Source organism: Haematobia irritans, chromosome 2 (genome assembly GCF_050003625.1).
Source record: "Haematobia irritans isolate KBUSLIRL chromosome 2, ASM5000362v1, whole genome shotgun sequence".
Classification (NCBI taxonomy): Eukaryota; Metazoa; Arthropoda; class Insecta; order Diptera; family Muscidae; genus Haematobia; species Haematobia irritans.
This window is the reverse complement of record NC_134398.1, coordinates 159,105,119-159,117,370: the sequence shown is the minus strand read 5'-3', so window position 1 is coordinate 159,117,370 and position 12,252 is coordinate 159,105,119. Positions and strand designations below refer to the sequence as shown.

Here is a 12,252-nt window from a genome sequence, read left to right as displayed (position 1 = left end):
CACCAAGTTGACCCATTTTATGGAGGGAGCACAATGGAAAGAGAGATAGAAAATAGGCTTAGCTTAGCTAAGTTCTAGAGTTTTAAATATTCAATCCTTTTTACAGGATTTTGCGATAGATTTTAGTAAATTGTTTGATTTTTTTTTGATTTTGTATCAAAACTAGTGAGAAAGTGATGTTCAACCATACCGCTATTGGGGGAATATGATTGATAGGTCTTTTGTTGGAATGATTAGGCGATTGATTGGATTTGGTATACAGAAGAGCTTAGGTGAAACAGGTGTGGTAATAAATTGATTGATTAATTTGGAGTTTTTTTTTTGTTTTTTATAAGCTGGGGATTTTGAATTTTCGAGATAACAAAAGTTATGATGTGGTTATGAAGGGACATGTTCTGCCTATGTCAAGACTATAACTTGATAGGTCAAGACAAGATAGAATGGTAGACAAAAAAATTGTTGAAACGTAGACAATATAAAACTAATCTAAAATTCATTGAGAATTTTTAATTTACTTTCATGTAATTGTTGTTTTTTTTTTCTTTTAGCACATTCGATTAATGAGAGCTGATGATGAAGAGATTTGTGAGATTTGGTGAATGCGTTCTTCAGCAGATGCACGTGTGTGTGTCTATGTAAAAATGTTGCCGTCCAAATATGTATATGTGTGTGTGTATGTGTTTGTTTTGTGGCTTAATGTGATGGATTGATAGGAAACGGAAGTAGTACAAAGGATGGGCATTTTATGGTTAACTTAAAAACAAACACATTAACTAAAACTAACATAAACATGCTCTAGAACGTATGAAACTATACCAATATCTAACAATTATAAACTACTCCACTAATAGACATTTATGTAATTAGGATAAGCAAATACATGCATTTTACATACTTCTTATTAGACCATGTGATATGAAATGTAATATGTTTATGTAATATTACCGTTTGTAATAGTTTTAGATTAGCTATCAGCTATTATGTATTGTTAGTATTTAATGTATCTGATTCTGTCATGAATTCGAATACCAATTGTGTTATTTTTGTGAGAACAATGTATTGTTGGAAATCGTTTAAATTAATTGATTACTTACGTTTCAGTTGTAGTCATCTTTACGGATTTTCCTATGAAAATTAAAAACATATGTATTATTAGATATGTTTTCTAAAATTAAAATTGATTTTAATTTTTATTATTATTGATATAATTATAAGAGAAATGGTATGACAACTTCACAAATGCAATGAATTAAAATATTAAACTGGGTCACAATAGAGTCGTAGTGAAATTACTTTATTGTGACCCAATTTTACCATCAGAAACAAATATTACCAAAATATAATAACCAATTAACATTTCAACGAATTAAAAAAAAAATATTTCCAATTATAAAAATTATAATATACGAGGGCAGTTCGGAAACTTCTTAGCCTAGCACAAAAAGCGCAGTATAAACAGAAACATGTTAAGTGTTTTGGAAACTTCCATCTCTGTTATGAACACATGCTAAATTTTGTTTCGATCTGGCAACTCCTTCATATAAAAACAGATGTTCAAAAAAGATGCATCCACAATTTTTCTACAATGGAAAAATTAGAAATGCGTGCTGTCATTAAATATTTACATAAAAAATGTTTATCAGGAAAAGAAATTCATAATGATATGGTGAATGTGTTAGGTGAAAGTGCTCCTTCATATGCAACAGTAAAAAATCGGATTGCTGAATTTAAACGTGGTCGTACAAGCATTGAAGATGAACCACGTAGTGGACGTCCAAAAAACAGCAACATCAACAGAAATTTTAGCCAAAATGTATGATATGGTATTAAATGATCGACGAATAAAAGTGCGTGAAATTGCTAATGATCGAGTCCATTTAATTTTCCACCACTATACTCTAGAGACAAAAGAACAATCCAAACAATGGACTGACTTCAAATGTATTTTATTGATTGACTATCTGCAAAAGAGTAAAACAATAAATTCAGTGTGCTATTGCAACCTTTTGGATCAATTAAATGTACAAATTCGAGAAAAACGTCCTGGCTTACAACACAAAAAAATCATTTTTCTTCAAGACAATGCACCAGCGTGTTTTAACAATGGCCAAAATCAACGAATTAAAGTACGAGTTGCTTGACCACCCACCTTATTCTCCTAATTTAGCTCCCAGTGACTTTTACTTGTTCCCAAATCTAAAAAAAATCCTTGCTGGCAAGCGTTTTTCCTCAAATGAAGATGCAATTACAGTTGTAAACCACTATTTTGAAGACCTTGAGGAAAACTATTTTAATCATGGGATAGAATTGCTAGAAAAGCGTTGGACTAAGTGTATTGAAGTTTCAGGAGATTATATTGAAAAATAAAAATATTTTTGAAAAACTAACTATCCTCTTTCATTGATAGGCTAAGAAGAACCGCCATTTGGAAATTTCGAGCTCGAAAATACAGAAAAATTTGTATTTGAAAATAAAGATAAAAACAAACACCAAAAACATACAATTGTTTCATTGTACCAATTGGGTCACTAAAATCTGATTCAAATCTAAGGAAAAATCCCATTGGAAGAACCTAAAATATAAATTCTTCTAAAATTTGTTCATGTAAATGAAAATAATAATTATAAATAAATAAACAATAATAAAATAAATAAATAAATTCCTAAATAACAATTTATTGGGGGTATCAACCAAAATCTATTACATTTTTATTTGAACCAATAAAACAATTTATGCCGTCTGTTGAATTCTCGCTACCTACCGAACGAAGGTGCCACTGCTAAGTAGAAAACTTTTCAAAATGATTCCAATTTGTCTATACTGCTAGTCCATATCTATCGACCGATACATCATAAATACACTGTTGCGAAGTTGCCTCAAAATTGGTTTGAGATTTAAATGTTTTCCATTTTTATACCCTCTACCATAGGATGGAGGGGTATATTAACTTTGTCATTCCGTTTGTAACACATCGAAATATTGGTCTAAGACCCCAATTCTGAGTCGATCTAGCTATATCAGTCCGTCCGTCCGTGGAAATAACGCAAAATTCCAAACGAAACAAGTTATCGACTTAAAACTTGGCACAAGTAAATAGTTGTTATTGATGTAGGTCGGATGGTATTGCTAATGGGCCATATAGCTCCCATATAAACCGATCACCAGATTTTGCTTGCGGACCCTCTTGTAGGTGTAAATTTCATCCTATCCGGTTGAAATTTGGTACGTGGTGTTAGTATATGGTGTCTAACATTCATGCTAAAATTGGTCCATATAGGCCCATAATTATATACAGCCCCCATATAAACCGATCCCTAAATTTGACTCTGGAGCCTCTTGGAGTAGCAAATTTCGCCAGATTCGATTAAAATTTTGTACGTTATATAAGTATATGGTCTCTAACAACCACGCAAAAATTGGTCCATATCGGCCCATAATTGTATATAGCCCCCATATAAGTGAATCCCCAGATTTGTCTTTCGGAGCCTCTTGGAGGAGCAAATGTCTTCCGATTTGGTTGAAATTTTCTGTGTTGTGTGAGTAAATGGCCACTAACAACCATGCAAAAATGTATCCATATAGTTCCATAATTATATATAGCCGCCATATAAGCCGATCCCCAGATTTGACCTCCGGAGCCTCTTGGAGGATCAAGCTTCGTCCGATTCAGTTAAAATTGTGTACGTTATATAAGTATATGGTCTCTAACATCCACGCAAAAATTGGTCCATATCGGTTCATAATTGTATGTAGCTCCCATATAAACCGATCCCCAGATTTGGTTTGCGGAGCCTCTTGGAGGAACAAATTTCATCCGACTCGTCTGACATTTGATACGTTGTGTTAGTGTATGCTAGCTAACTACCATGCCAAACGTGGTCCATATTGGTCCATAGTTACATATATATCCCCAGATAAACCGATCCCCCGATGTTAGTTCTTCCAGCATAAGCAAATTTATTTTGATCTTGCTAAATTTAGTACTATTCACAAAAAAAAATGTGGACCAATAGTTTCATAATTGTATGTAGGCCTCATATAAACCGACCACCATATTTATCTTCTGCTTCTCTTTTACAAAATTTCATACCGGTCAAAAACTGAATTATGCAGGTTTTTAATCTGCTTTTTTTTGCCGAATATATACCCCGTATAGTAGAAGACGATGTGAGGCAGTTTTAAGATACACTCAAAAAAAAGTTTACTTGGATCCAAAGATTTTGACCTTCCCTTAAGGATTTTGGTATTGATTCCGAGCCAAAGATGAGGCTTCTTTAAAGTAAAGATATTTTTTCCGGACCTCTCTGGCATTAAATCTACGACCAATAAAATTAAAATTGGATACAGATCTCATTCATCGAATTTTTTTTTCTCTTTTTGCGATATATCAATATAGGTATTTATGTACAAACAAATTCCAATTTCAAAACCCAACTTATGCCAGGTACTTTAAAGTAAAAACAGTTTTCTTAATGCTAAAAAAACTTTAAACCAAAGGTGCAAATCCTTAAAATAAGTCTTAGCCTATATTTGAAGCGTTTTTATCTTAAATTTAAAAATTCAATATGTCAGTTGAGTTAAAGACGATTTCTTTAAATTAAAAATTTTTTTCTTTATTTTAAGGAAAATTTGACTTACTTCAAAGATCTGCAACTTCAGCAGAGAATCGCAAAATTTCAAGAATTGTGTCCTAAATTTAATGAACAGAATTTTTGAAGCAAGGATTACAAACTTTCTTTTAATTAAAATGTCATTGTTTTAAAGAATTTTGTCCTTAGCATTGCGTAAATTTTGAGTTAAGTTAATCTTCCATATTAGGTCAATATTTTTTCGACAAGTATTGCCGCAGCCCAAGTAATTCGATTGTGGATGGCATTCTTTAGTAGAAGTTTTTTACGCAATCCATGGTGATTCGACCTGGTCGAATTTACGGCCATATATACTTGTTTAGTACTAACATTATGTTCCACCCCAGGGCTTTAGCCGACTTAAATTTAAAGACTATAAATTTTGTAGAACTCTAAAAAATTTTGTCCCGATCGGGTCAGATTTAAATATATGTATATGGGAACATAAACCTTTATATATAGCACACGTTTGACGGATTTGATATCCTATCGAAAATTTGGATCTACAAAGTGGTGCAGGGTATATAGTCGGCCCCGTCCGACTTGAGATTTTCCTTACTTGTTTTAAAATGGATGATTGTAACTATATAAAACAATTGTGCTCTCTTCAAAATGTGCTGGCCTTAGAATTGTAAAATATTCATGATTTCCTTTAAAAAAAAGTAATTTAAATTATGACTTTAATGACCATTTTCATGTAGCTCCGTTAGGCTTTAAATGTCAGTTAACAGAAAGTAAATTTCAAACATCTTTTCTCCAGTTAACTTTAACTGAAAAATTTTTAGCAGTTAAGCTCCTAACTGGCATTGACAATATGACAGATATGTCCATAGATCGGTTTAAAAATTAGTTAGATAACGTAGCACTAACGGAGCTTCATGAAAATGGGGGTATATAAGATTTCAAATGTATGGAAATAAAACCCAAACATTTTTGTATGTTTTTTTATTTTATTTTGTAAAGATTTAAAATACATAGTTTATAAGATAAACCTAATCGATTTTATACTATTTTGTTTTTTTGTTGTCTGGTGTACACATTTATATCAAGATTTATTTTCTTTTTGTTGGTAAAAAAAAAATTATGTTTTCTTCTTTTTTTATAATTAAGTACAATGTTTATTTTTTAGTTTTTATATACTAAGACAATTTATTTTTTAACATATGTATATAAATTTGTAAAAAAAAAACATAAGACAACTACACATATGTAATGTATTTAATGTTATATTCGAGGACGGTTAAACGATATATGGTATTCGATTTATACAAAATTAGATGAAAACAAAAAGAAAGTTGTTTTTTTTATATAGTGTTTGAGTTTGAAGTTTTCTTTGAGATTCTCATTTAAGTTAGTTGGAGAACAAATAATGGGGGGAATAACGAAAAACTGACTGACTTATATGCAATTAACTTGGCTTATAATTATCATAAATGTTTGAAGGATAAAAATGGAATACAAAAAGACTTATTTTTACATTGTTTGTGTAATTTAAATTGATATATACTTATTTATTAATTACGGCATTCACAAAAAATTAATAATTATTAATAATAAGTAATAAAAACAAATACAAAAACATACTTTAGAGTTTCTTTTTCTTATTATACATAAACATTTAAATAATATTTATGGAAAAGGTCTGGACAAAAGGATATTTTAAAACTCTTTTGCAAATTTTCTTTATATATTGGAATTATTTTTTGTCTATATATTGAAGACTTGATTTATATTTTTTATTTAAATACACCAAAGTATGAATGCTATATTTTTTATAAATTATAATTTCAACTAAATTACAAAATTTGTGCTCTCTTCAAAATGTGCTGGCCTTAGTATTGTAAAATAATCATAATTTCGTTTTATTTTTGTTTTAGAGAAATGATATTAAAATTTCTTACATCAAAACAAGTAATTTAAATATTAACACAAAATTTTACTTTGTGATTTGAATTGAAATAGAATACGAATAAAAAATATGTATAACGTTTTCTTATTTTGTTGATTTTTGCGCCATCATGTAAAATAATTCAGTTATGTAAAATAAATTCTTTATACAAGATTTGGTTGGCAATTCGCAATCGGTATTAAATGTGAGATATCTGATTTAAATGTCGAAGCCTAAAATATTTTCCACTCCCATAATGTCAAGCGGGTACAGTTTTGATTATTCACAAAGGTATACATAAATTTTTAGAAAACTAGAGTCAATCTCTCTAGCGAATCCAAAAAGTGACTCATCTAAGATATATACCCAGAGAAGGTATATGATCAACCAATATGTTTCATGAGCATAATATTATTTTGGGACGGTGAATATGGATCACGCTATTTTCTCGGAAATTGTGTATCTGATTTTATTAAACATGAAAATACAAAATTTTATTTCCATAGAAAATTTTTCAAAATTTTATTTCTATAGAAAATGTTGTCAAAATTTTATTTCTACAGAAAATTTTGTCAAAATTTTATTTCTATAGAAAATTTTGTCAAAATTTTATTTCTATAAAAATTTTTATCAAAATTTTATTTCTATAGAAAATTTTGTCAAAATTTTATTTCTATAGAAAATTTTGTCAAAATTTTATTTCTATAGAAAATTTTGTCAAAATTTTATTTCTATAGAGAATTTTGTCAAAATTTTATTTCTATAGAAAATTTTGTCAAAATTTTATTTCTATAGAAAATTTTGTCAAAATTTTATTTCTATAGAAAATTTTGTCAAAATTTTTTTTCTTAGAAAATTTTGTCAAAATTCTATTTCTATAGAAAATTTTGTCAACATTTTATTTCTATGGAAAATGTTGTCCAAAATTTTATTTTTATAGAAAATTTTGTCAAAATTTTATTTTTATAGAAAATTTTGTCAAAATTTTATTTTTATAGAAAATTTTGTCAAAATTTTATTTATATAAAAAATTTTATTTCTATAGAAAATTTTGTCAAAATTTTATTTCGATAAAAAATTTTTCCAAAATTTTATTTCTATCGAAATTTTTTTCAAAATTTTTATTTCTATAGAAAATTTTGTCAAAATTTTATTTCTATAGAAAATTTTGTAAAAATTTTATTTCTATAAAAATTTTGTCAAAATTTTATTTCTACAGAGAATTTTGTCAAAATGTTATTTCTATAGAAAATTTTTTAAAAGTTTTATTTTTATAGAAAATTTTCTCAAAATTTTATTTCTATTGAAAATGTTTTCAACATTTTATTTCTATAGAAAATTTTTACAAAATTTTATTAAAAAAAATTAAAATTTTATTTCTATAAAAAATTTTGTCAACATTTTATTTCTATAGAAAATTTTTCCAAAATTTTATTTCTATAGAAAATTTTGTAAAAGTTTTATTTCTATAGAAAATTTTGTAAAAATGTTATTTCTATAGAAATTTTTGTCAAAATTTTATTTCTATAGAAAATTTTGTCAAAATTTTATTTCTATAGAAAATTTTGTTTCTATAGAAAATTTTGTCAAAATTTTTTTTCTATAGAAAATTTTGTCAAAATTTTATTTCTATAGAAAATTTTGTCAACATTTTATTTCTATGGAAAATGTTGTCCAAAATTTTATTTTTATAGAAAATTTTGTCAAAATTTTATTTTTATAGAAAATTTTGTCAAAATTTTTTTTTATAGAAAATTTTGTCAAAATTTTATTTATATAAAAAATTTTATTTCAATAGAAAATTTTGTCAAAATTTTATTTCGATAAAAAATTTTTCCAAAATTTTATTTCTATCAAAATTTTTTTCAAAATTTTATTTCTATAGAAAATTTTGTCAAAATTTTATTTCTATAGAAAATTTTGTAAAAATTTTATTTCTATAAAAATTTTGTCAACATTTTATTTCTACAGAGAATTTTGTCAAAATGTTATTTCTATAGAAAATTTTTTAAAAGTTTTATTTTTATAGAAAATTTTCTCAAAATTTTATTTCTATTGAAAATGTTTCAACATTTTATTTCTATAGAAAATTTTTACAAAATTTTATTAAAAAAAAAAATTAAAATTTTATTTCTATAAAAAATTTTGTCAACATTTTATTTCTATAGAAAATTTTTCCAAAATTTTATTTCTATAGAAAATTTTGTAAAAATGTTATTTCTATAGAAATTTTTGTCAAAATTTTATTTCTATAGAAAATTTTGTCAACATTTTATTTCTATAGAAAATTTTGTCAAAATTTTATTTTTATAGAAAATTTTGCCAACATTTTATTTTTATAGAAAATTTTGCCAAAATTTTATTTTTATAGAAAATTTTGCCAAAATTTTATTTATATAAAAAAATGTTATTTCTATAGAAAATTTTGTCAAAATTTTATTTCTACAAAAAATTTTCCAAAATATTTTTTCGATAAAAAATTTTTCCAACATTTTATTTCTTTAGAAAATTTTGTCAAAATTTTATTTCTATAGAAAATTTTGTCAAAATTTTATTTCTATACAAAATTTTGTCAAAATTTTATTTCTATACAAAATTTTGTCAAAATTATATTTCTACAGAAAATTTTGTCAAAATTTTATTTCTGTAGAAAATTTTGTCGAAATTTTATTTCTATAGAAAATATTTCCAAAATTTTATTTCTATAGAAAATTTTGTCAAAAATTTATTTCTAAAAAATTTTTTTCTCAACAATTTACTTCTATAGAACATTGTATCAAATTTTTATTTCTATAGAAAATTTTGCCAAAATTTTATTTCTTATGAAATTTTGTCAAAATATAAAATATTTATTTCTATAGAAAATTTTACTCCTATAAAAAATTTTGTCAAAATTTTATTTGTATAGAAAATTTTTCCAAAGTTTTATTTCTATAGGACATTTTTCCAAAATTTTATTTCTATAGAAAAATTTTCCAATTTTTTTTCTATAGAAAGTTTTTCCAAAATTTTATTTTTATAATAAATGTTGTCAACATTTTATTTCTATAGAGAATTTTGTCAAAATTTTATTTCTATAGAAAATTTTGTCCAAATTTTTTTGTAGAAAATTTTGGCAACATTTTATTTCTATAGAAAATTTTTCCAAAATTTTATTTCGATAGAAAATTTTCTAAAAATTTTGTAATTTTTTCTGTATAGAAAATTTTGTAAAAATTGTATTTCTATAGAAAACGAAATTGAAGCTTGGCACAAGAGCTACTTATTGCAATAGCTCGTAGGGTATGGCAAAAGGAACATTTTGACAAATAATGGGGACCAAATGGTAAATGTAAATTTTACTCTGATTGGACATTTTTCTACTAATGTCATATCATTGTGGGTGGAGCTATTACGTTTCATCAAACGAAGTTGAAACTTGACACAAAAGTTTCTTATTGCCGTAGATCGAAATGTATGGGAAATGGAGCATTTGAGTCAATGACGGAGACTGCAGCAAAAAATGGAAATTTTACTATGCTTGGCATTCTCTTAGACTTAGTCTTACTAATGTGATATCATTTCGGGATTATTCAGAAGGCTATTTGCTTGGAAGGTCATATATTTTTATAACAATAAATAAATATTCTGATGACGATTGGTATCGAATGATATTTTGATCATAGGTCTTCTGGTTTTCTTTCTTGAAAATTTGGTCTCCTCGACCGATTCTTAAAGTGATTAAGATTGTCTGCAGAAAAGCCCATCCTTTCAAAGTCAAATAGGAGGGTACTTTACATTACAAAATACATAAATGGAAGTACAAGGCTGCTTTACAACTTAAAATGTAAATAAAATCAAAAAATGTTTCATAATAGTCGCCAGAAATTTATTGGGGATTTTTGTGGAAAATAATTAAAATTTGGGATTTTTGGGGACGAAATGTTGAAAAATACTAACGACACTGTATTTAGATATAAGTAGGGCATGGGAGAAGAAAAATTCAAATATACATATGTATGTGTTTGAAAAATGAAGTTCGATTGAGCATATTATATAGAATTGGACACAATATTAAAATAGAAAAAAAGAAGTAATTTTACATAACTTATCTAAGGTTTTGGCCAAAAATCAATTTTTAATTTGTTTGTTTTTTTTTTTCATTTGAGCATATCCTTATAGGAATTGCTAATAGATTTGCAAAAAGAAAATTATTTTTACTATTTTCATAAAAATAAATGTCATGTTAAGCCAAATATATAAATAAATATTTTTGTTTTTTAATTTGTTTTCGAATTAAATTGATAAAAAAACAAATTTACAAAATTTTCCAAAAGTCGTTGTCTGTTTTTTTTTTCAAGTCTCTGTTTAAGGATTTATTTTTGTATTAAAAATTGTGTTTGTGTTCTTTTTGTATTGGCATATTTCTATGAAATTCGCCTCCGTTAAAAATTAAAAAAAAATTAAACGGAAGTATTTGTTTTATTTTCAGCTGGATTGGCATGACCATTGCCATTAGTGGCTGGCGTTGTAGATTTTGAGCCATTATTTTTTAAATCTGCTTTCTTTTGTGAATCCAATTTATCGGTGACGGGTGGTGTGGGCTCTTCAGTTTGGTGTGTGGTATCAATGTGCTCTTCACCATTGTTAAAATCACGGCCATCGAAGTCTTCATTGAGCTGAGGATTAATTTGAGCTTCGGAATCGGGACCAATGTCTGTGTTAAGTGTGGCTCCTGGAACAACAACAGAAAAAAGAAAAAGAACAAGAACTAACATTTAGCTTCCGTTTGTCTTTGGTATATGGATTGTTTTTTTTTAAAGATGCACGTAAATAAAAAAAAAAACAATTTTTCATAAAAAAATACTTCAATAGTTTTAAGACCACAAAAAAGAAATAAAGTTAATGAATTATGAAACTTAAAAGCCTAAAAATACAATAACTGTATTTATTAAATTCTAACTAAGATTATAAGTTAACCAAAAAACCAAAAACCATTTAATAAAATTTTGAAACTAAAGCATTGATATATTTTTGAAAATGTTAATAAAGCCAATTTATTTCTATAGATTACCAAAAACCAAGCATATTTTTTAAAAACTAAATTTTAAAAACCAATTTAACCAATTTTATTAAAAATTTTCAAATTTTGTATAAAATGTTCACTACAGACGTTTAAATGTTAGCTCTTGTTGTTCTTCTTTTGAATCGTTGTTGTTCTGGATATTATTATTTTTTTTGTCGTTTCACATAATCTTATGATTTTAAACAAACTTATATAAATATTTCAAGTATTTTGGGTTTTTATAATGTTTGTGTTTTGTTTTTTTTTTTCAAAGAAATCCATGCAATATTTCAAAATTGTAAAATGTAAAAAGTTTTAGTTTTTAGTGATTAAAATGTATTTCATGTAATTAAATTAATTAATATTTCTTTTTTGCAATATTAAAATGATATATAGTAATTTTTAATATTTTCTGTTGCATTGATAAATTCGTTCATGTTTGTAAAATAAGAAGATCAAGAGTTATTTGTAATATCATAAAAAGTTGTAATATTTCTCAGGGAAAATAGAGAACCAAGCAAAAAATAGGAACTGAATTTATTTTCGATATTTAGAATTTGTATCAATTAGTCCATAATAATGTTGGAGACATTACAGTCGATTGGACGAGTGCGGTTGATCGCAGTTTCTTGGACATTACAAAAAGTCATATTTTGACTTTGAATAGTGAAACCTTTGACATTGAATAGTGA

The 12,252-nt window shown here is 26.1% G+C and overlaps 1 protein-coding gene across 5 annotated transcripts in view; it reads right to left on the bottom strand.

The window, feature by feature from the left end:
• Fas3 (fasciclin 3) overlaps positions 1-12,252 on the bottom strand; it is a 495,918-nt gene that overhangs the window by 18,105 nt on the left and 465,561 nt on the right. For 4 of the 5 annotated variants that reach the window (XM_075296724.1, XM_075296725.1, XM_075296726.1 and 1 more), the window contains exon 5: positions 1,095-1,125. In XM_075296724.1, coding sequence (XP_075152839.1) covers positions 1,095-1,125 — 31 coding nt within the window. Of the gene's footprint in view, positions 1-1,094; positions 1,126-9,655; positions 11,231-12,252 lie in introns of those variants that run through there. The other variant, XM_075296727.1, reaches the window with a different exon arrangement.